The following is a 25265-nucleotide window of genomic DNA, read 5'->3' as shown; positions in this document are numbered from 1 at the left end:
ATTTGTAGCAAGTAGAATGTATAAGGTCCATCTTACACCATGCAATTTAAGGGTAAAAAGGTGATAATGGAGGATGTTCTAACTTTACACTCTAATGCCTTCTTTCAGAGGGGGTCTGGTACTTCTGCCTGAAAAAACTTCCCTGTCTTTTCTGTAGAGAGCTTCTTATGACCCTTATTGCTCTACTGTTAGTGTCTCTAGTAGTGGAGAAATTAAGAACTTGTTTACTGCTATCATTGGTAACTAGTGGCTGCAGGTGCCAGCAATGGCAGCAATTGCCACTGGCAGCTCCTTGTTCAGTGCTGGAATGGGTGCAGGGAGGCGTTGAAGTGGTTTGTACAAGATGAGTGGGTGTCATCTAAGAACTTTGCAGTAGTTCATTAACCAACATGACAAAAGGCTCGATTCTTTCACTGACCTTTTATAGGCAGAGCTGTCTGCAGTGGAGATGGAGTTTGGTGAGCTTTTAAGTTCTCAGTTTGTTGGAAAAAGTTTGCTGTTCACTTAAAGCTGTGTGGTAAGATTTATGGTGTCCTCTCTTCCAGTGAGCATGTTTCATAGTCTTGCCTCTTGAGGAATCTTTCTAGTACAGAAATAAAACTTAGCATAGTGCAGGAGACTTAGGCTTTCGTGACCTAATACCTAGATAATAAAATATAGGAAGTAACAAAAATGTGTCATGGGCACTAGACAGAGTTGCTTATTGGTAGGTTAGGGTACAATTTCCTCAATGCCAACCTTTCTTATGTGTTACGTAGGCGAAGAGGGATTTTTTTTTTATTGGCCAGTTTGTTCTTGTAACAGTAAATCATAAGAAGAAGATTTAGTGGAACTAGAAGTGTATCTTCATGGGTGGTTTTAGACAGCCCACTCTACCGGGACATGACTCAGATGCTGTACGAGATGGTTTTGTTTCTCAAGGTATTTGCTTAGGTGCGTTGTCACACTAACTTCTGATGCTTCCAGGCATGTTTATGCCTGGATAACCAGTAAGATGGGTATAGTAGGTGTGCAGTTACCTTCAGGGACAGCTGCAGTGAAATTTGAAGATCCTGAAGTGTGCTGTGATCTTCACATGACAGGAACAGTGTACTAGAAGGGCCAAATAAAAAAGGAACAGATGTAATGCAAACAATCATAGGGACACTTTCTTATAAAGCTGCTCACTTGCTTAATTCTTCAAACTCAGTAGTGTATTTTCAGCTACCCCTGAGTTAAAGGTGGATAACTTTCCTGACACCTCTTCGTGTTTATGCAGTGAGTGACATCTTAGGCATCTCAAATTAGAATACCTGTGTTAAGAATATATGATTCTGGAAGAAGTTCATTAAATGAATTACTCAGTTCCTGTAGACTTAATGTTCTGCGGAGAAGATCTTTGCTGGCAAGGAAACTGTTGACGCAGAACTCCACAACGTACTGGCAGATTTGCAGATTGCAGCTCACCTTAGGCACTCGCTTTCATACATGCATCCCCACCTTGGTGAGACTGTTTTCCCTGTACTGTTTATTTGGCTATCCTTAAAATCCTCACTCTAAGGCAGCTTTTTCTTTTAAGTTTTCTGAGAAAAAGTGTTAATGCATTTTCCAGTTCTCCAGTGTGTCTATCTTAAAGCTGAAAGATCACATTAAGGTTTGCTAATCAAGGTTGTAAGTGTTCCCATTTCTGTAAGATGGTTTCACACAGCATTTTCCCCTTATCCCCTTTATGTGTAATTGAGAATTCCCCTGCGTTCCCCTCATTTCCCTTCAAAGTGAATGTGTTATTTTGCCTTTATCTCCCCTTGTTAATTAGCCACTAAGCTGCAGCAGAGTGGTATAGTTACACAGGAACATATCTGTGCTCACCAAGTGTACTTTTATGCACGGTACTGTGCCCGCAATTTGAGAAACACCAACCTAATGAAAGAAAAATGTGGCTTTCTACTCTTTGAAAAGCTAGGAAAACTGTATTTCATTATTTGAGCTATTAATTATGGAAAGATAACTGTCTCTAAGATTGCAAAAACTTTAAAAAAGGAATTATGTCAAATGTTATTGATGATGGTTTTCCTGAAAGTTAGCCAGCACTTGGTGAGATTATTTACAAGAAAGGTTAATATGGATTCCTAAAAAAACATTCTCTGAGTATTAAGTAACAAGGTCTAATGCTTGCTGTTTAGGCTGAAGAATAACAAGAATATTTAAATATGGGAATTTGGCACTAAATTGGAAATGCTTTCTACCCTGTCAAGGTGACAGCCAGGAGATTTATTTATCTATATGTGGCTTGTGGATGCAACAGTAAATGAGTATTAGTTTGTTGTATTAATATCTATCTTTGTTAGGGATAAAGAAAAGCAAGAGTTGTTTTACAACCTTCTTAGTACATTTTATAACAGAAGCAGTAATTTACTGATGTAAAAAGAATCTTAGTTTCTATGTAGAAAATAAAGCTTTGAGATTTTTATACAGCAGATTACTGTAAAGTTGGTAATAATATTTTAGGAATCAATTTAACCACTATTTCTTTAGTAATTCCCATCCTGCTGATTTGCTTTCAAGTCCTGTACAGTGACCTCTGTCCTCTGAATCTTGTGTCTCAGCTTTCATCAGGGTCTGCATGCACTCTTATCACGCAGGCTTTTTTTTTTTTTTTGGACAAGTTTCTGTCCCAGCAAAAGCATTTCCATCTCTTATTTCCCCTTTCCCCCTTGTACCTCAAGTGCTTCCAGGATCTTCCTTTTTCCCTTCAGCCCCTGCATCCATAATCTGCACAAAGATCTCCAGGTAAAAGTGTGTCTCCTCCTCAACATTCTTCCCTCCACTCCTTTACCCCCATACTTCTCAGTTCCACAAGTGTTTTGCTCATGCTGATGAACTTTGTCTCTAATGTGGCATGTAGTCCTACCCATACCCAGTGCTGGGATATACATGGCTTGTATTCTTCTAACTCAACAGAGCATTGCATGAGGAAAGAGATGAGGAGGCAGTCTCTGTGCCAGCCAGCTGTTTGCTGCATACATAGAGTGCACTTCAGCCTGAGATATGGTCATGAGATATTTCTTTCCTATTTCATCTTCACTGGCCCAAAGTCATTGTTAATGTTGCCTTAGAAAAGAACTTCTGGTGGATAAGAGAGGGGGAAGCAAGAACCAGAGTATGGTATTCCTAAGGCTTCTTGCACTGCTCCACCCTCCACTGCTGCTCTTCCAGGGAGGACCAGACTCTCCAGTTTGTAAGCTGCTATATTAAGAAACTGTATACTGGAAGATACAGCTTCAGCAACTCCACAGGCTCAGATTTGAAACCACAGAATTGCTTAGTCCTGCTTTGAGTGAACTGTAAGTTATTTCCTGCTCCTCTAACCATGTGACAGCTCGCTCTGAGCACAGCTAAGATGCGGTCATTCTTTGTAAGTAGGCATTTTTTTCCTTTACTCCCCCTCAGTCAGCCAAAGCAAATAGAAACATCACTTGGCTTATGACACTAAATATACACAGACATCCAAATAGGCTCCTCTCTGTAAAACTGTGCTTGATTTTTGTGGTTATCTGAAAAGAGGAAGAAAACTATGTACATCCTGTAGTGGTATGTGTTCTGTGCAATACCACAGGCAAAAGCTTCTCCTTGCATTTGCAAAGGAGGAAGCGGTAGTTTCTAATAAATAAAATGCAGGGCTGTGCTTTCCTTATTTGCCTTTAGTTTGTAGTTAAGAGTATCTCACGTATGAAATTCATTTTATAACTGGGCACACAGGATTATTAGTGTTTATATTTTTAGTAACCTGGCAATTAACAGTGTCAGAAAAATACAGGTTTGGGGCTTAGTTTTTTGCAATTTCATATCAACCAGTATTTTTTAGCCATACAATAGGTATTGCCATTTTGATCTTTCTTAAACAATATTGGCCTCTAAGTGTTCTACTCCACTGTTAACACTGTTCTTAGTTTGTGTAGCTGGAACTTCAGATTTAAAACTATACAAGGTTTTAAAGCGTTATTGCAACAGAAAATGCTGTTCGCACTTGATCTGTAGAACTCAGTAGTGATTCAACAAAGTGCTTATCTATTTAAAAAAAAATATTTTAGTTTTGTCTTCAAGAGATTTGTCCATATCATGTTCAGGTGCCAGTATTTATATACATGAGAGTCTGTTATGACATCTGTATCTCTGCACAGGGCACGCCCTTTCTTGCCTTAGTTCAAGCACAAACAAGATGCAGCACACTTAGTTGCATTAGGGTTTTGTTTGATAGGATTAATGGAGATGAATTTGGTGCTAAATATTTCTCTAGGAGATGTAGATCTTGCTTATTCCAGGTCATGGTTTTCACTTCATCTTATGTCATTTAGGAGGCCTCTCTTTCAGTGCTTCAGTTCTTTACCGAGACTTTTCCTTAACAGTCTCTTTAGACATATCTGGCCTTTGCCTGTAAACAACAAATCCTGTCTGTTCCTCTGCCCCTCTGTTCATATTGTTTAGATGAGGAGTGCTTATTGAACAAGTGTTCCTGCTGATGCTCCAGGCTGCATGCTCTGTAACCAAGGGGTCCGTCCTTGACACTGGCCATACCTCTCTGGACCACGCCTTTCTGTCCCTGATAACCAGAACTGGCAGGCTCAAAATGTGAGATACCCACCCAGAGTACATTGAAGCTTAGTGGCGGAAGGATGCACCTTGTCCTTTTTCTCACCTCTGGTCTGCCAGCCAGCTGTCCTAACATACTGATGCTAACAAACCTAAGTAGGGCAGTAACATGAACTCGGACACTGTTCTGTGGCTGTCCGTGGTGTTTCATTTGTTGGCATGCTTCCTGGCACAGGTTTGGGTAATGCTAACTAGTACTTGCCCAAACTAATGAGTGTGGTTTTGGAAATAGAATGCTGTAAACACAGTTCCTAATAGATGGTATGGGTAGGGCCGTCCTTACCCAATTTGTGTTGTGTTGGGAGGAGCAGTTCCTCTGTGTAGATGTGCATTATGCTGTACCACTTGTCATTGGATCCAGAAAGTGCCCCTGGTCCTAGTTACTAATATTTATGCAGCCAGTAAAAGCTACCGGGGACAAAAGCAACTGTAGTGCTGGGGATAGGGAGACAGAAGTGAACTGTCTGTCCTAGAGTTGTCAGTAGTATGTACATCACCTGATAAAGGTCAGCTCTGCTGCTGTTCTCATAACTGTCCTCTTTGACATCAAGCCGGAATCAAACCTGGTTTTCCTGCCAGCAACAAAATTCAATCTTGTCTCCACTTCTAGAAGTGGCTCTTGGAAATCTGAGAAAATGCAGGTGACTACAAGTTTCCAGCAGATGGAAGTGTGGCTGTGCATGTAACAACCTACTGGAGCAGACAAATTATCAAGTGCATCTGACACATTGTGAACACAGGCTCATAAGATTCCTGATCCTCTCCTCTGACTTCAGGAGGGGAAAAAGAATTAGCCTTCTGGTAAAGGAGATCTGGCTAATGTGTATCCATGCTTCTACAGACTTCATTAGGTAGAGCAGGGGTGACCTTAAGGGCTGCTGCCTTTCACTTACTGTACTCCTTGATTACAGAGCACTGGCCTACCAAGAAAATTAATCCTATCTAGAGCTTTCTTTTTCTGATGAGTAGTTTGTAAGTAATTTGAGAAAAGTTCTTGTGTCCTTAGAGACTCCAGGGGTGCGCTGAGGTCTCTTGGAATCTTCCCTGCAGCTGCATTTTGAGTGTTTTAGCAGTTTTCGGTCAGTTCGGATGCAACAATTTGTTTCCCACTCGAGTTCCAGAGACAGGACAGTTCTGGGGTGTGAAGTAGTGTAATTAATGATAGTTTTATCATCCCATACTCCGTTCTGCTGTCTCACGTTAATTATTGGTTCTGTCGAGGATGTAAAGGTACCTTTTCAGTTCTATCTTCTACACCCATTAGATCTGTTAGATAGTATTTAGATGTTTCTGTTCCGTAGACATTTGCCTGAATTTTTTATTTTATCTTACTATTTTTTCCCTCTAGCGTCCTGTGATCTCCCCTTCCCCCTCAAACTATTTTTTCCCCATGTCTGCTTTTATAAGTCGGCACCAGGAACTGGACCCCTGATGATGCTTGGTGCTGTACAAGCAGTTCTCCCACAGCAGGTAGTCAGTGCTTCAGAGCAGAAGGGAGATAACAATCCGTCATGGATTTGGAAGCTGAGTGCTTTTAGTCTTAATTTCAGGATGGTGACTTGCATGTCAATTCTGGCTGCAATGATTGCTCTAGCAATGAAATGACGCAGTACCAATACCTGTATCACTGGAAATAACTTCCTCTCCAATGTCACCGCACACAGACAATATCACTATGATGCAAGCCTGAATTAGCAAAGGGTGTTACATAGTTGGCTTATTGCAAATAAACAAACCATCCATAAATAAAGATGTCTGCCATGCATCATCAAGGCTGGGTTTTCACTTCAGATGGTTTGGGCACTTTGTTGAAGTGCAGCACAGTGCCCTGGTTTGTCAGAGTAACCTGGTCCTGAGGTGAGGCGACTGACATGTCACTTCTTTAACTCTGGGATTCTTCAGAGGACTGTAGTGTTTGTTGCAGAACTGAAGCTTTACGTGGGGATTGGCAGATTTAGAGATATTAGTTCCACATCAGCTAATATAAAACTCTCAGGTTCTGTATCATATTGTATATCACATGGTGGATGGCAGAGGTCGTCTTCTGAAGGATGCGTTTTGGATAACAGATATTCTACGGGACACTTTCATTGGTGAAGTTGGCTAGCCTTTTGCTTTATTCTGTAAATCTGCTTCATCTTCTGATTTACAGTCCATGTGCCCAGGAGTGGATTCTGGACAACCAGGAAATCAAGTTGTTTGGTTTTTTCCCCCAGGCTTGCTCAAGGTCTAGCTGTGTTACTGGCACACCCCCAAAACCATCTTCTTGTAGGAAGATAAGTGTTTGTTCCACAGTGTTGAAGTTTCTGGAAAACAATTTAATTCCTAGGTCTTTTGAGGACCCAGTTATACAGACTTCAATCTGATGTTGATGAAATTTACAATCCTGAAACTGTAGCAACCTATTAATGCATTGCTATTGTGTAGGTCCCACTCCTGTGGTTATTTCTTCCAGGAGACTGGAAGAAACACCCTATATCTAGACTCATGTAAAGTCTTTTGAGTAGCATGTCATTTTTCTTGAACTCTGTCTTAATCTGGTAATCGGCTTGTTTCCTCTAAACTGTATGCTCCTGGGACTGATATTACCTTTCATATACTCAACATCAAGAGCTTTCTGTTTCTGTGTGAACAGATTGAGGCTGTTCAGGTGCTCAGAGCAATTGGCGTAGTTAGTTGATCAAAAAGGAAGGGGGAATATCGATACAAAAACTGGAAACCCAAGGTCTACTTTGACAAGGGGTACTTTCTTTTGGTCATTGGGGTTTAAGTTGCATCAGTGTCCTTATGGAGGAATATCTCATTTCCAAAGGCATTACACATCTGAAAGATTTAATTAGTATGTCATTAATAACCCCTTTTTTCTGTTTAATGGTTACAACCAGTATTAATGAACATTTTTATTCTGTTAGTGTGGTGTAACAATATGACAGTATAAAGACAGCAGGTATAAAAGTACTGTAACTTATCATTGCACAAGTGGAGGCTTTCAGAAAAGTGGCAAACTCTTGACCTGACAGTAAGGCTGTTGCCAGTTCTCCCAAGCAGCAAGAACCAGTCACATGAAGCATGTTAGCCTGTGTCAGCTCCAGAACAGACTCAGAGACTTGCAGAAAAGTAGTTCAGAAACTGAAGCATGCAATGCTTCAGATCTCCATGCTTGATTAGGGTAATGATACTGGCTGATTGAACTGCCAGTGCAATACAGATTGTTCTCAGTATTTCATTTTCACTGGGATCAAAAGCAAAGCTATCTTAAGATCTTTTTCATTAAAATTATTATTTTGGCTCAACTTGCTGTATTTCATTAATTTAGACCATACTCGCCAAAAAGAGTAAAGGTCAGTTTCTAGACCTAATGTGTCTTCTAAGCCTTCTCTGAAACAAATATCTTCTGTCCTAAGAGTTTTTAAAATACCTCAAACTAATGTTGTTAAAATCATAGAATCATAGAATGGTTTAGGTTGGAAGGGACCTTTAGAGGTCATCTAGTCCAACCCCCCTGCAGTGAGCAGGGACATCTTCAGCTAGATCGGGTTGCTCAGAGCCCTGTCCAACCTGACCTTGAATGTTTCTAGGGATGGGGCCTCCACAACCTCTCTGGGCAACCTGTTCCATTGCTTCACCATCCTCATTGTAAAAAATCTCTTCCTTATCTCCAGTTTAAATCTACCTTCCTTTAGTTTAAAACCATTACCCCTTGATCTTTCACAACAGGCCTTGCTAAATCTTTCCTACACTCCCCCTTTAAGTACTGAAAGGCTGCAATAAGGTCTCCCTGGAGCCTTCTCTTCTCCAGGCTGAACAACCCCAGCTCTCTCAGCCTGTCCTCATAGCAGAGGTGCTCCATCCCTCAGATCATTTTTGTGGCCCTCCTCTGGACCTGCTTCAAAAGGTCCATGTCCTTCCTGTGCTGAGGACCCCAGAGCTGGACGCAGCACTGCAGGTGGGGTCTCGCTAGAGCGGAGCAGAGGGGCAGAATCATCTCTGTTAACCTGCTGGCCATGCTGCTTTTGATGTAGCCCAGGGTATGGTTGGCCTTCTGGGCTGCAAGCGCACATTGTTGGCTCATGTCCAGCTTTTTGTTCACCAGAACCCCAGGTCCTTTTCTGCAGGGCTGCTCTCAATCCCTTTATCCCCCAGCCTGGATTGATACCGGGAGTTGCCCTGACCCAGGTACAGGACATTGCACTTGGCCTTATTGAATCTCATGAGGTTCTCACAGGCCCACCTCTGAACACTACTGTTTTCACGTTAAAATGATATTGGTGTGACTTTGTGGATGCTAAACTCTTACACTGATCTAATTAATATTGATTTTTCTTTAAGCTTTGTTTCACCCACAAGATATAGTGCTACTTAAGTAATGTTGTTAAGAGAGTGAAATAATTTTTATATTATCTGTAAATTCAGTCTGGTGCATACTTTTAACTTTTCATGTCGCATATTTGTTATTGCTGCTTAACAATGTTCACAAGTTATGAACAGGAACACAGAAGTACTGGAGAGCTAATTATCTTATTTTTTTTGTGGGAATGCTTTTGTTCTGACCCATCCAAAGTTATGAATATTTAAGTATAAAAGATGGAGAACAATACCACTGCCTGTGTTCTTCAGTTCTGCCTGTGGTTGCTCATTGGTACTGCTATGTTAAATTGAACTACCAGGTCTGCACAGAAGGAAAAAATAAGTATTGCATGATTTAAACTGGAAACTGGTGACTGGACATGGACACTGAAGTGTTGAGTGCAGAGAAAAAAGTGCAGTCCTGCTTCCCTCTTTCTACAGTGTTTTTGTTGTATAAACAAACACTTTAAATGAGTAGATTCTTTACAGTTTTTGCTCTTCTGGTTGTGCCCAGCAGAGCAGGCAACCTTGTGATAAGTAACATTCTGGCACCTTATGGAGTTAAAAGGAAGAATTTTGGCTTTATTTTTCCCATTCAGCAGCCCTCTGTGCATTTATTTTCAGGTAGTGGGTAGTAAGTTCAGAAAGGAAGTTGTCAACTCTGGTAATATCTGAGTTTCAAAATTGTTCTTCGTCTGAACTTTTTTTGGAAGTCCTAGTTTGGCAGAGGTCAGTTGTATCCATTTCTTTTTTTCACCTTGAGAATTGAGTATGGCAAACTCAGCACTTCCTTTCCTTAAGGGGTGGTTTGTTTTTGTTTTTGTTTTTTTACATCAATAAACTACACTCAAATATTACCTTTGTACTATTCATTTAGATAATCCAAGAGGAGAGTGTAACAGAAACACAAATTGTACAGGGGAGATCTTCTTACATAGAAATTGAGGGTTTGTAATACCTGGCCTGAGAATTTAAACACAGATCTTGAGCTGCAGAGCCCGTGCTACAGGATATCGCTGAGGGCAAGCTCTTAATGCAGTTTCAAAGCGGCATAAGTAGTAATGCCAACAGCTAAACTATCTGTAGCACTTTTTATTATGTAGCCTTAATCCTTCATAAAAGAACCTAAATGTATGGTGTGATGATTGCCCTTGTTGAAGGGCTGTGTTGGAACTAGGATAGAGTGCCTAGTTTTCAAAACTACTTTTGTCAGGTGATTATCTGGTTCCTCTGGTATTGCCAACATGAGATGCCTTTTTTTTTTCTGGTGTGTGGTGTCATGATTTTCTCAATCTTTATATACTAAGACTTCAGGAATTTTGTTGCTCAGGAGTCAGGGTTATCATGGAAGAGACTGCTGAGAAATGCCAGGTAGGTGCAAAAATTTTTTTTTTCATAAAAATGTAAATATGTTTCAAATTTAAACATTAAGACATGACAAATTATGTCTTCATGAATTTTCCTTTTGCCATTAATTTTTGAGTCATGTGCCTTGTGTTTTTTATTCTTCCATCTGAAGAATCAAGTGTTAAATATACTCTGTAAAAAGTGTGATGATGACTTTCAAAAGCATTAGTAAGTTTGTTACGAAGAATTTACGGCTGTGGTTTGTTAAAAAGCGAAATAGGTGACTTAGGCTTAAGCCTGAGATTTGCATAGAATTGGCTGTGTAAGACCACCATTCTGTGACACTGCTTCTGAACTGCTAGTTGTTTACACACAGGTGAATTTAAGTGGCTTTTGGCCTCCACAGTGTTGGTAAACGCAGTGTGTAGGAGCTACAAAGGAACTCGTACTGGCAGTGGCAATTGTAACTCTTAGGTGTTATGAATGTCACTTTACTCAGGGGGCATCATCCTTTATGGTAAAATAATATCGCCATTTCCTTATCTAAAACAGTAAACAGTGAATAGGCTCTCAGGTATTAATTAACATCCATGCATCGAGGAGAAAATTAACACTAGTGATGTGGGAATTAAGCTGTCTTAACCTTTGCTATTAGCAGTGAGGATGATAGTCACACACACCACACCCCAAAATAATAAATTTCTGTCTGTGGCAGCATAATACTTTTTTTCTTTTAGCAGTAGTTCTCAAGGTGTTTTACAAAGGTAGGGGTTTGTATCTCTGTATTACAGCTAAGTAAACTGAGGCAGGGGGGAGAAATAAACGCAAATATCATGCAACAGGCTGTTGCCAGAACTAAATGAAAAATGTTAGTCTCCCAAACATTCTGCTGATGCTTTCGCTATTAGGTAAGTCTTCTACTCTGAAAGAGCTTTTAGCATTGTATCCCTGGAATGAACTTTGGATACGGCCAGGGATCATATTCAACTACTACATCTTCATGGTATTTTTTCCCTGTAGTATATCTATGTTTTAAGACTGTAACTGGGAATAACTTTATTCACAGCAGACTCAGTTGTTGGTATTAAAAAAAAAAAACCTTTGGTACAATTATGAGTTTCCTTATATCTGACTTGAATTATCATAACTGTTCTGCTCAAACATGAACTGCTGAAGAAGGAATTAAAACACCTTGAGTTGTGGCACAGTGGAAGTGTGTGTGTGTGGGGTGTTGCATCTCTAAGTACCTTTATGTAAGTGGATTGAGTCTGCGTGACGGGACAGGACGCAAGTTGTATACACAATTGCAAGCCCAGTTGCTGGCTATTATTCAAGAGGTTTTACTTTTAATAGCCTTTTCTCAAATTTGTTAATATTTTGAAGGGTGTTCTTTGTTTTATATTGGCATGTAGGTAATGTTTTGTAAGAGTTCTTTTTAAACAACTTAAGCTGTTTTATTTCAGTGTTCTCTAAGTATCTGCAGTAAAAATCCCTTATTTTCTGTCCTCAAGTGTAAAGATCGTAAGAGAAGTTCACCTAAACCTCACCTCTACAAAGCAAATATCTTATTTTAAATTTTTTCTTTTTAAATCTGGACCTGGGAGTGCTGGTAGATGCTAAATAGCATTTTCAGGGGCTCATTAATGAATACTCCAGAGCTGGGATAAGTCAGGAATTCGAGGCTTATGGTTTACATCTTTTCTTTATCAATTTAACTGTTGTTCTGAAGATTTTTACTTATGAACATGATGATACATATACCATTAAGTAGGCCTATAAAAAAACTACAGTGGGTCTAAGTCTTTTAAAAACCAAACCAGGTTTGTTTGGTTTTTTTATGGATGATAAGGGTCTGAATTCTAACATTTTCTTAAAGCACTCTCATATGTTCAAAGTGGGTGATAGGATCTGCTTGTAAGAACCTGCATCAAATATGGAATTAGTATGTAGCATCTGGAAGAACGTTGTTGTGTAGAAAATGGAATGGTTGGTGAGGGCTGAAGAAAGAGGACCTTAGTGCATGAAAGCAATGGGTTGCTTGTAGAAGAGAATGTTGAGTCAAAGGAGCTGGTTAAACTCGTGATTCTTGCATTGAATCTGTGTGCAGATTGGTGTTCCAAGCCGATTTCTGTGTATGACCATGAAACCTAGTTTTGAAAAAAGATTAATCTACATAACTGTACAGTGCTTTGTTTGTGTAAGGATCATCCTAGTCTTTGGAGTCTTGATTAATTTAAAATGGCTCAAAATTGACTTTAACATTTCATCTAAAAATTCTCTGAGTTTTGAAAAGGAAGTCTTATATGGCTTGATTCGGAGTGTCTTGGGAGGCTGGGGGTGGGAGTGGAACTGCAAGACAAAATGCCTTTCTTCTGTAATGAGAATTTTTGCTCCATGGCAGTAGGACAGTGACAAACTTGTGGACAGCCTGTGCGCAGCACACTTTCTGTTGTTCTGAAAGTAACTAAATGTATAACTAACAAAAGAACAGAAATAACTGTTTTGTCCTGTGTCTGCTGCTTTCTGGCCAGCCAAGATTTCAGCAGCATTAAGCAGCAAGATGCAGCTGAGTAAGCTACTAATGATACTGTGCTGGTAAACAGGAAGTGACAGTGTTCAGCTAGTCATCAATGAAAACCCCAGGTTGTGTATGTCATCTGGAAAATTATCTGTTAAATTGAGATAGCTTGGAATATTATAATCTGGAGTGTGCTTGTGGTTATGGTTATGTCATATCTCTGGAAGGCTGAAGTCTTGCATATGTTGTCTGAACTGTGGTTGTAGGATTTAAAAATGTCTTCATTCTGTGATAAAAGCATGTCTGTTTAATTAAATCCTGTGCTGCTTGATTTGGTTTCATATGCTATGCTGTTTACCCACATCTTAATTGTTGGTCCTCTGTGCTCTGCAGTTGAGCAATGAGTGAAAAGGAGTTGGCCAGCTCTAGCTGAACCAGGGGGTTCTGGGAGGTACTGGAAATGTAAAAGAACTTGTATCTGAGGTCACTCAGAAAAATGTGAGCTTGTCTGTAAGTGGCTGACCAAGGATTAGGAGTGAAGGATCACTTTGCACAGTAACTGCAGACTTAAGTCTGGATAAGCACTTCTGTGGTTCAGATTTGTTAATCAGCAGTCCCTTGTTTCACCCCTTTTTTGTAGTAACATCACTTAGTGATCACTGGTACCTTCTCCACATCAGTAAAAGATCTTAAGTGAGGATATTGCAGCTGACTTGTGTGCTGATCAGAGCAAGGCAGGGAATCTGTTCTTGGGTATTAATATTTTTTTTTTTTAAATATGCTTTGGTCTCTTGATCCATTAAATGTTTTGGGCTCTGTGTTGTGTGGAACTGTCTTCTAACTTATATTAAGATCCTCATTTTTCAGAAATGATAGGAAATACCTGAAATGGCTTTTTGCTATTTCATAAAAACTTCTTCTCTTTGTTTTCCCTTCAAATAAGAAAAAGGATGCATCTTTTATGCAGTGGCTTTATTTTTAACATAGCCTAACTTTGTTCATAGGAGGAAAAAAATTAATTTCTTAGTATCTATGCATAGTGCATTTTTAAATCAGTGGGTGATAATGGGAAATCAAGAAATAAAAAGCAAGCTTTAAGGTTAAAATTGAATGCTGTTGGTGATTTGTAGCAAATAATTTCACAAGCATTAGGACTTGGTGAGGCCTTAGTGTCTTAAGTTGAGTAATTTTTCAGCTTGCACCAAATAAAGCTTTTCTCATGTGATTGGGTATTTACAAAAGGCTCTCTTATGTCAGTTCTGTCAAATAATGTGAAATCTTGCTTTAGTTTTCCTGTCTGTGGAGCAATCAGTCTGTCTTCTGAAAATAATGTCCTGTAAATGGCATTAAAATTAAAAGATTGTTTCCAGCTGCTTAACTTGTTGAAATCTGCCAGCAAACTTCTGAAATTCTGTATTTCTAGTTTCTATGGGAAACTAATTTAAAATCCTGTCTGTAGCATCTGAATTTAACTTTTTTGCAATACACAATTGTCTTTAAAGATAGTAGTAGTAGTAGTAATTTGTTAAATGTATCTTTAACAGCTAAAATAGCTTTAAAAATTGAAGCAATCACTGTTTACACAAGTTGCAAATAAAGAAGTATCCAGATCCCCAGTGGATGAACTCCATCACATGTCAGACTCATCTGTGAAGATTCTGGAGGCAACCTGGTGTGAAGGCATAAATCATAAACCCAGTCTGAAAGTTGCAAAATCTAACTTACTGAACTCTAATTGCATAGTCAAAATATTGTGGAATCCTTGAAAAGTATTTTTATCCACAGAAAAGTGTGTGTGTACTGTCAGACAGTCTTTTTTTTTTGTACAAGATGCAGTAACCATAAATAGTGTGATCAGCTATTCTTAAGGGGAAAAAGGCTAAAAAGACAGTTGGATGCATCTGTTGTACTTACTCTTCTGTCACCTGGGGCCATTATCCTCATGGCCTTTCAGGTGAAGTTGTCAGCAGAAAGCAAAAGCAGTCTGCCCTTATTGTCACTAGTCTTTTCTCTCTCCTTGTGATGTTTTTTCTATCCATCCCTTCCCATCTAAAACTGCAAAAGTAATTACAAGTTGACACTTGTGAATACATATTGAGACCTTTACAGTTTGGCAGAAGTGGTATTTTGTGTTTGTATTTCTTGCTGTTATGCCTGAATTGCACCGAAATCATCATACTGGACACCCACGCTTAAGAGAGTTGGATTACCTACTGTCCAGGGCTAATAAATATTTTAAGATTCTGAACCTAATTAAACTCAAGTTTTCTAAGTTTCTGTGAAAGTCCTAGGAAATATTTTTGTCTACTCTAGCAAACACCTCTGCCACATACAATGTGGAAGCTGTTAGGGAAGCATACTTGCGTGTTGCTTATGTGGCCTAATTAGTTAGGGATCATCTGAATAGTGGCAGGCTTATTTAGTTCATTTAAAAGCACTGTTGGAGGAGATTGCAGTGTGCGCCTTCTGTGGGATTGCGTGGTGATGAGAACATTCACCCTGAAAGTGGGTTATCAGCCCTTCCTAGCAGGAAGGGAACACACTGTTCCCACATGGCAGGAGACACCCTCAGTGCCAAGAAAATAGTTATATTTTCTCTTAAAATGGGACCACTGTGCAGAAGGGAAATGAGACTGCCAGAAAGAGTGAGCAGAGCTTGGTTGTGTAGGCCACTGAAGGCCCTTTCCTTGAGAAGGGGAGGATGTTCCAGCACCTGGTCCCTGCAGCAGGTTTTATTTGTTTCTGTATTAAGTGATGTGGTGAGCACTGCAGAAACATTTTTGGAAGCTCCCTATATTTATGACACTGAAGATAAGGTAATTGCAGAACAACGGGAAGGTATTTTCACTGTCTAACTCCAATTTTGTTTGCTTTGAATAACGTGGATTTATTGAAGTGTCAACATTTAAATGTGTCGTTGCTTAAACATAAGCCTTTTTTGAGATAAAGTAAGATTTCAAGCATGTTACTGCTTGATTTGTTGGTGTTACATTTTGGGGGTTTTCTGCAGAATACTTGTAATCTAGAGAAGGAAATGTCAACCACTGAGTTCTAACTACCTAATTTTCTGTGGATTAGGCTTGATTTCTTATAGAGTAGGCTACCCTGCATTCTACTTCTGCTTCTCTTTCTCATTTGTGAGTCTTAAGTTCCTGTAACTCCTTCCATGACACAGATAAAGCTAGGCTATTAGTTTGCCTTGGTACTGAAGCTTCCCGTCCTTGTTATGGGCAAGATTAGAGTTACACGTCCCTAAGCATTTTCCACAGTGAAGTGGTACTTGACGTTAGTATGTCTCTTTTCCTGAACCCTGCTGTCTGGGGAAGATTACATACCACGGTTTTAATGTCAATGAATAACAGCCCTTTATTCTTGAACAGTCACCCTAAACACAAACTGTGGGCTCTCTTCCTGGTCTTGTATCAAAGAAGAAATGAGTAACCCCGGAGCACACAGCATCACCTGGTCAGGCTTCAGCATGTTGGCTTAGCCATAATAAGTATTTCCACCATAGTAGGTCTTAAAAAAATGCCTGCCACAGGTACCTTCTCACCAGCTATAGTATTGATCAGGACAACTTTTCCAGATATCTACTTTAAGGAAAAGATAATAAAAGAATTTATTTCTGTTCTTAGAGAGTTTGCATTGCACACAGCTATTCACCATAGCTTTTTTCACAGAAATCTTAAAGTAGCTAATCGTGTTCACTGAGGATTTCAGACCAGAAGTCTTCTGACTGACTTCATGAAGAAGCTACATGCATTGTATCAGCATGTGTGGTTTTTTTTGTTTGTTTGTTTTAAAGAGGTTATTCCTCTTGGAAACAGCTGCTACTGCTTGTATTCTTATGGTACAGGGCACGGTCTTCCCCACCCCCACCCCAGTTTTCCAGGTGCTTCTCCAATACTTCCAGGTGCTGGGAAGGCTAACTAAGAAAAGCAAGCCTGTCATGTGTGATTAAATTACTTATGTGTGTAGGGTTCTGCACCTTTATTGGAAAAACAATGACTCTTAAAATTGGAAAAAGTGCAAATCAATTATCTGATTGCAAATGCCTTCAGTAGTACCATCAACATGTAACACATAACAATACTGAACCATTAGAAGAATACATTAAACTCAGTTGCATTTTTACAAGCGCTAGAATGGGAGTGATTAAGCACTGGAACAGGTTTGCCAGAGGTGATTTGTAGCCTTTAAACTTAACTGGACAGGACCTTGAGCAACTTGAACTCTAGGCTTTTAATTACCCTTGCTTGCAGTGAGCCAGAGGTTGGACTTGGAAGACTTACAGAGGTCACAGGCAACCAAAGTCATTTTATGAGTCTTCGATCTTTGCACCACAAGCAGTTGTCAGTTGTACATGAACACTAGAAAAAACCCTATCCCGACGGGTCTTGAAATGCTTTCTATTCTGGTGTATACTGAGGTGGCTGAATATCCTCTTCCAGCCTTAGTTTTGCTGCTGCTGCTTTGTTGTGACTTTTGGCCCACTATGCAGGAAACTACAGACACTAAAACAATTTCTTAGCTTTTCACAATCTATGTCAACCGCAAGCAATGAGATCTGCCATTGTCTGTGTTGGCTTGCTTTGCTGTTTTTGAGAAACACTGTGTTACAGCAAGTCATTAACTTGACAGGCTGCTGCAGCAAATGTTCACAGCAGAAGCTGATCCAAGTACACAGCTATATGCTGCCCAGTTGGAAACTATCAGTGGCTGCTATGTTCATATTCCACAAATGTGCGGTGATACTAGTTGTGGCACCTTCTGCCTACAAAAGGTGTTTTCATGATCCTTTTGTTGACAACACATATCCTGCAGTATGTGTGTCCAAGTATGAGACCAGCTCTGCCAGTGAAGCAGCCAGTGTACAATAGCTTGACAACAGCAGACTCATTGCTTCATCAGTTTGAGGGGTGTGACAGGTCCCTGGAATCAATGGCATGTCCTCCAGCTGGAGGTTGACTGTGGAAAAAGTAAAGGGAACTGAGAGGTGTTGATTCTCATCTCCATGGCCCATCAGTTTTTGGTGGGCTACCTTATTGTTTTCCCCTATGCATCTTAGCCATCCTTTCCAAAACTGTTAAGCAAAGCAGTAGTGCCAACTTCAGGATCCTCCTCCTGAAAAAAGTAATAACCTTAAGTATTAAGTAACAAATCAACTTACTGTATCTCAGAAAAAATGCACTAATCATGTTGAGTATTTAATGGCAGTTGTGTTCAATTCTGTGTGTAAAATCGGTGGTGTGACCTCCTGTGAAGAAATATTTACAAATAGTTTTAAAGAACCAATACTTTTAAACGGAACATTCTCTTCAAGAATGCTGTGAGAAACTGAGCTGGGTATATTAATTGGCTTCAAAATAGAGAAAGTGAATGTTCATTCAGAAAATGCAGCAGAATACTCAAATTATGATATTTCCGTAAATGTCCTCAGATGCTGCAATTCTGCAATTACAGCTGATTTTTTAAAAATGAATTTATGTGGCTAGGATTCATAATGAGTAGCAGTAGATGAAGTTTTATAGTTCATAAATTTTCTCAAGTTTTAAATTTTGCTGGTAAGTTTGTAAGTTTCCAAAGGCTGTGGATGATTAAATATTTTTGCCACCTGTCTTCCAGAAGCTGAATAGCATAAAGCATGGCACCACTGCTCTGCATGATGAAAATGAAGAGTGACTGAAGTAAAAGGAGTTGGGTTTTATTGTCCTCCTCCCCACAAAAATGCACCTTGTATTTTTTTTCCCTGTATTGTCCTTTTAATAAAAAAAATGTTAGTGGTGTAACAGTGGAATTTGTAATTATATGTTCTGACACATGAAAGCCTCATCTCAGTCTGTTAACACTAGGAATTCACACAGTGCTAATGAGTAAGTTAAAATGTAATTGAACTCTAAGCTTGGTAGGCCTCAAAACAAAACAACACCTAGTTCAGATTCAGTGTAATTGTTCTCTAACTTGTAAATTAAGGTCTACTCATAGGGTATCCAAGTATACATTAAATCTATTGTGATTATGCAGAATGAGGACACCCTTTTTGTGTAACTATTCTTCTGTCTACTCATGGGGCAGGTGCTGGTTCAAGGTTTTATACGCAGTTGTCATTGAGTTACGACAGTTACTGGTTTACCCGGATAATCCAGTTGGTACTTTTGCTGCTAGATACGATAAGAAGCAACACATAGGGAGCCCTTTCTTGACACAGATCACTGTCTTCTGTGGCTTGCACTTACATTGCATAATTCCTGACAAGACCACCCATTTCTGTGGGTAGTCCTGTTGGGAGGAGGTTAGTGGGGCTTGACTTGTTTTAGGGGATTGAGAAGGCGTCTTGCATGGGCAGCGAGTTAGTTGCTGTAGTTGAACGTGATGCTTTCATTACAACAGAAGAATGGCCCACCTGTGCTCGTTTTTGTTGTCTTGTGTCTACAGGATTATCAGTTTAACAATGAGATGATACTAGAGAAATGAGAGAAAAGGCTGTTAGCTGAAGTTTTGGATAAAATCTGGCCAGTTGTGCCCAAAACTAAGTCTTTGCCTGTTGCAAAATAAAGGTGAAAATGGCATCTCCTATACCTGCAAGTTAATGTCACCTAACTGTTTAGTTGTGATAGTATGGCTAATGCAAGGGTCCCTTTTTATTCATTTGACGAGCCCAGTTATGATTAGATTATTTGTATTACTCTGTAGGTTGTAGGGAGAAAAGTTTCACTCTACAACTAAGTGTAGAGTATTTGAGGAGGCAACTGCAAAGCTTTCTTTTCATCAATCAGTCATGCTTTAACTTTTTCTGTAGGTTACCAGAAAGATTAATAGTGAGTCTGACAGCTTCTGTAGAGGTGGTTTCACAGAGGAACAGAATTATATCTTGACTTGTGAAAGGTACATCACAGTTCTTGAGCAAAGGTTATAAAGCTTCCCCAAGGAGTAGCTGTCAGTCTAGCTATATTACTTTGACTCCATTTTAACAAAATCGGAAGGTTTTTTTTTTCCTTATAAAATCCCATGAAACCTAGGTTATTCTTTTGGCTATTTTAAACCAGTTGAAAAGTGTTACATGGGTGATGTTGATATTTAGTAGATAATCTCACAATGCAACAAAACATGTCTGCAGTCTAGATGTCAACTGTTTTGGCGGGTAGTCAGTGTTGATAAAGGCAAAGCAATGCTTTTAGAGCTGGTGGGGAAAACCTAATATGGAGCTCATTACTCTCACTAGATATGATCCCTCCAGAATGGTCTTGAAACTAACAGATCTATGAAAACATGTGCTTAATGTTCCATAGTGAAAAAAGAAATAAACTCTGACTTACAGGGAAAGAAATAGAGAAGAAAACAAAAAACAATGTTATTGTGACCCTATGTTCAAAAGGCTAACAAACTGGGTTCATACTGCGTAAGTCTCCTCTCCAATCAAAGAAGGGTGTAGTAGGACTAGGTAAGATCCATGTGAGAGTGACAAGGCTAATTAAAGTGTAGAATGATATTTCCTTTTCTTGGTACAGGAATGACTTAAAACTAGTATCACTTCCTAAATAGTAGAGAACTTAGAGGGCAGCGAAGTGTGACAAGTATCTATAAAAGCATGTGCAGCTTGGAGAGACAACTGTGAAACCATTAACACCATCTCCTAGTGTAACAGCAAGGAGGGACAGTCAACTGAAACTAGCAGGTGGCAAACTCTTAGATAAAAGTAGCTAGCTATTCACACAGTGTATAAGTGCACTGTGAAATAGTCCTGCCCAGTGTTGTGTTGCCCAGAAGTTCACATGGGTCCAAAGGACGATTAGATAAATTCACAAAGGAAAAAATCCAACATGTGCTGTGAAACACGTATGCTGGCTCAGGGGAGCTTTGAGCTCCAACCTGCCGGTTGCTGGGGGTATATTCCCCGTAGTGTAATGGTGTATTCTTACCTAGGCATCTAGTGCTGTTGGAGAGTAGATCCTGGGCTAGACAGCCTCCAGTTTGTCCCATTACAGAGCCTTTAAGCTTTACGTCCTTATGACTTGGCTGCTAAATAAATATTTTCCAAAGGCTCCAATTTTTGTTCCCTCATAGGGCTCTTGAGGTAGGACATATACATAGTAGGAAATAAACATTCCCAGTAACTGAAGCAATCTGGTGTGGAATAATCTCCATGTCTTTTAATAAAATATCTCAATTTGAAAACAGGGCTATTTCAGGTTGCCAACTGGGAACGAACCTAGCTCATATGAATTCTCAAACCATGGCCAAGAATTTTAGGATTTTGCTAGTTGGCATAGGGTAAAATCATGCCAGACACCATTTGAACAATTAAGCAATGTAGACAGTTGTGTTCCAGTACCCAGGAGTGTTTCCAGGCACTGTGTAACTTAGAGTTCTTGCCTGAGTATTGCATTTCCATCCAGTCTGAAGTACTGAACAGAAAGAAATTTAGTTGCACTATAGGGCTTCTCTGTGTGACCACCATAGTTACTGGTCTGCCTTTTACAGGCAAAGTCTCTTTGCTGATTTTCATGAGCAAGAACAAGAAGTTCATTTGGGTTCTTAAGCTGTATAAGTCTTGCATAGAAGTGATTTGGGGTTGTTTGAACTTTACTGTGTTACCACCTGGGAAATCATCAAAGCTGCTGCCTAGAACAAGGAACAAAATTAAGAAATCCTTTGATAAAAGATGAAATGTAGAATTTGTGATTGTTACCTTAAAAGTAATAGCTACCTTTTCTTTTTAGACGATGTCTTCAGCTGTTGTTCAGGTATATGCAGCAGATCGCAATGCCATGTGGTCAAAGAAATGCTGTGGTGTAGCTTGCCTTGTAAAGGATAATCCACAGAGGTCATATTTTATCAGAATATTTGACATTAAGGTAAGCATCTTTTTTCTTTTTTCAGACTCTCTAAGCCTGGTTGTATTAATTCTCCATTTTTAATTGAATGAGTGTAGGTTGTCGTAGCTACAAACTCATAGAAATTTTTAAGTACATGGTTGTACTTTAAGCGGTGCAATTGCAGTGCTTATTAATAGGCAAGTGCAACTTTTTCAAGTATTCAAAATTTAAACTATTTCATAGATGTCAGCTTTTATGGATGAATTAAATATCAGATACAATTTTCTTACAGCTCACAAAAGCTGTCCTCTACAGATCTGATTAGTCAAACTATTGGAAGTTAGTATAGTGTCACTGATATGGATAGCTGTCAAAATTCTAGCAGGTGACACTACTTTGGATGATATTAACAAAATAGATGCTCTCTTCTGTATGGGTGGAAACAGTCTTCTTGATGAGTGTGATACATGTGAAAACTGCAGGAAAAACAAGTTTTTGTTTTGTTTTCCCTCCACAATATGTATACTCATACTGAAGACCTTTGTCCTATTATAATATTTCACTCAAGACAGTGGAAATAAGAGATGAAGTGTCCAAGATGTTTTCTCATAACAAAAATGGTACTGAGAAGCATAAGTCCTACTGACTTTGCTGAGACTTTGGAAAGATCCCCATTATCTCTACAGCCAGGAACAGCTCCTTATCTGTCGGCATTCAGTGCTTGAAGTCTCTCAGATTTGTTCAGGTTTGCCAGTTGACGCTTGTGCTTGACTGTGTGTCACTTGACTATTAGACTTAGTGAGAAACCTGTTCCTTGGGTGCTGAACTATAATGCCATTTAAATATAGAAAACTTCCTAAAAAGGTGAAATTTCTGTTCCTTTTAAGTTAACTGTTTCCAAGTCAAGCCTGAGATAGTAACGGGAGACCGGAAGTCTCCTTTATTGCAGTAATGGCCGTATTCCTATCACTGGTCACTACTACTGCTCCCAGTACCACTATTTCAGGATTGTAGAACTCGAAGGATGTTTTTTGAAAACATCCAGGAATTTGAACAGGTCACAGTGACCAGACGGAATAGTCTTTCGCAGCTCTCCCACAAGTTCCAGTATATTTTGATTTTGATTTTGATTCAGCTCACTCATTGGGTTAATAGCAAGGTAGATGGTTAACACCATGCAGCTTCCAACTCTTAATAAGTTCTGTTGTGAAAGAAGTCAAACTCTGCAATTCATCTAAGTTTTCCAAAATCTTTTTTTTTCTTTTTTCAGGATGGGAAATTATTATGGGAGCAGGAGCTGTACAATAACTTTGTATATAATAGTCCTAAAGGATATTTTCATACCTTTGCTGGAGATGTGAGTCTCAATGTCTTTGAATACCTATTTTAAAATGCCTTTTATTTGAACAGTAGATTCTTGTAATGTAACGGAGGCTTTTATTTCATTCTGTAAATTACTTATAAAAGTACTGTATCACCTGGGTTCGTTGAAGCTTTTTAAGCTTAATTCTAAAAGAATTTTTTTTGTATTTCAACTAGAAAACTTAATTCATAGAACAGAAGCATAAAATGCAGTTCTTTATTTTCAACTCCCTTTAATGAAATTACATTTTGACTTGCAGATGATGTGTTTGAAGTATCATATATTCTTAAAGCACAAATTTTCCTCTCCCCCCTTTGATTTCAAGCTAAAAGAATTTGGTCAAATTTGTTAGCTGTGATCTCTAGAAACTTGATTAGTAGACAGACATTCCTAAGATAGAATGTTTCACTAAGACTTGGTTCCAAATTTGCAGTGATGAGTTTTTCTGATTATACCTTCAGAAGGTGTAAGACGACTCTTAAAGCCTTTGAAACGTTTTCTTAGTCATGGGTGGGGGAATATTAATGTTTTTCAGACATGTCAAGTTGGTCTTAATTTTGCTAATGAAGAAGAAGCTAAACTATTCCGCAAAACAGTAACAGATTTACTTGGACGACGGCAGAGAAAATCTGGTAAATATTCAAATTAATCTTAAATTCAGGCTTGTTTATGTTGTTTTGGGGGGAGGCAGGAAGCTACTTCTGTGTCTGAAACTTACTGGAGGCACTACTGCTGTATTTATGTTCAGAAGGAATTGTGTTACTAATGTGTGCCTCTCCTCTATTGTGCAAAAGTAATATTTTTCTGAAATAAATTAACCTGGTGCTCCTTGCTGAAGCTGAGACTCTAAGGCTGTGGTGTTTGAAAACATAGATCAGGAGGAAGCAAAAATGGTAAGCTGTCAGTAGGGAAAACTAGAAATCTTTCTGTAAGCTGTTTTCACGTTTGACTAAACCCTCTTTTAGCTCTGGGCTGTTTATAACTTGATTTGTTTAAATTCAGCCCAAGTGGGTTGTAACAAAGATTTTACCATCTGGTATGTTCAGTAGTTCATGTGAATGAATTTTTGGCATTGGTCCAGCATTTAGTAGAGACATATCTTTTATTCAAAACTAGTGGTCTTGGTGGAGGCTGAGAACAGAAGACAGTGTATGTACCTGTACTGTCCTTCGCAGCACAGGGCAGTCTGAAGCCCAGCATGTGTTTTGCCAGCTTCAAGGTGCCCTAGGAACATGGTCCATGGTTTAAAGGGAGCTCAAGCTTCCTACAGATCTTGTCTTGGTCCTTTTCCAGGGGCCCATAAACAACTTGCCTGTCAGAGAGCCATATGTCCATGAAGAATAAGGATAACGTAAAACATAGGCTGGGAACGCGTGGATGTGTTCAGGCTTGCTGTAAGCTGTAGTGTGGACTTGTGTTCAAGTGACAGGATGCATTTTTGTAGTCCCTTCTGGAACTGAATTGCACTAGCAGTGCAGTGTAGCCTAATGTGAAGGGAGGAAGGTCCTCATCTTAGCGTGCCATCCTTGCAAGTATTCTTGAGAACCTACGTGATCTAGATGTATTCACTTGGATTTCATTCAGGTATGGTAACTCAGGTACAGAGCGTTTGTTCCAGAAGCTTAAATGGCTTCTTTAAGATTTCCTCCTCTCAGAATTAGAATAAGTTCAAAGCATTTCATGAGAAGTGGGGTTGCTAAGAAGTGGCATTAATAATGTTTCTCATACTTGTGTAAAAGTAATCTTTTATCAGCTTGCATCTCGTGTTCCTCAAGTTTCACTCTAGGTGTCTAAAACACATTGCTACAGTGCACAGACATGGCTTGGGAGGAACTATGTTTGCATTATTGCCCATAGCTAACTTTGTTTGAAAATAATGGTTCAGTCAAACCTCCTGTTCACAGGACAGAGGTTCGCCTCTGTCCTTCCACATCGAGGTTTTTGGTTTTTTTCCACAGGACCACTTAAATTTTTCTTGTTTACTCTTTGAGCTAGTATCTTGGTTTGTGTGCTCAAACTCATGTTGCAGGATGAGCTTACTTCCTTCATACATTGTCTTTTAACAAACAGACAATGCCCCCTCCCCAAACGCTTACAATTTGAAGACAACTTTAAAAATAAAAAGTCAAAAACAAAACAAAAAGCTCCAAATTTTTTTCTTGTTAAGAGCTGCAAAACAAGAATTGCAGACAATAATGGGATTCCTTAGTCAAGCCACCAGATGGAGTTCTGTATTTGTCATGGA

The 25265-nt window shown here is 39.3% G+C and overlaps 1 protein-coding gene across 2 annotated transcripts in view; it reads left to right on the top strand.

Annotated features, from left to right (window-relative positions):
• Positions 1 to 25265, top strand: part of WASL (WASP like actin nucleation promoting factor) — a 50953-nt gene that overhangs the window by 5864 nt on the left and 19824 nt on the right. The window contains exons 2-4 of one of the 2 annotated variants that reach the window (XM_075081204.1): positions 21562 to 21696; positions 22928 to 23014; positions 23556 to 23652. In XM_075081204.1, coding sequence (XP_074937305.1) covers positions 21562 to 21696; positions 22928 to 23014; positions 23556 to 23652 — 319 coding nt within the window. The remainder of the gene's footprint in view (positions 1 to 21561; positions 21697 to 22927; positions 23015 to 23555; positions 23653 to 25265) is intronic. The other variant, XM_075081205.1, reaches the window with a different exon arrangement.

This window comes from Phalacrocorax aristotelis, chromosome 1, assembly GCF_949628215.1.
Source record: "Phalacrocorax aristotelis chromosome 1, bGulAri2.1, whole genome shotgun sequence".
Classification (NCBI taxonomy): domain Eukaryota; kingdom Metazoa; phylum Chordata; class Aves; order Suliformes; family Phalacrocoracidae; genus Phalacrocorax; species Phalacrocorax aristotelis.
Note: the sequence above shows the minus strand (reverse complement) of the source record. Positions and strands in the feature narration are given on the sequence as shown.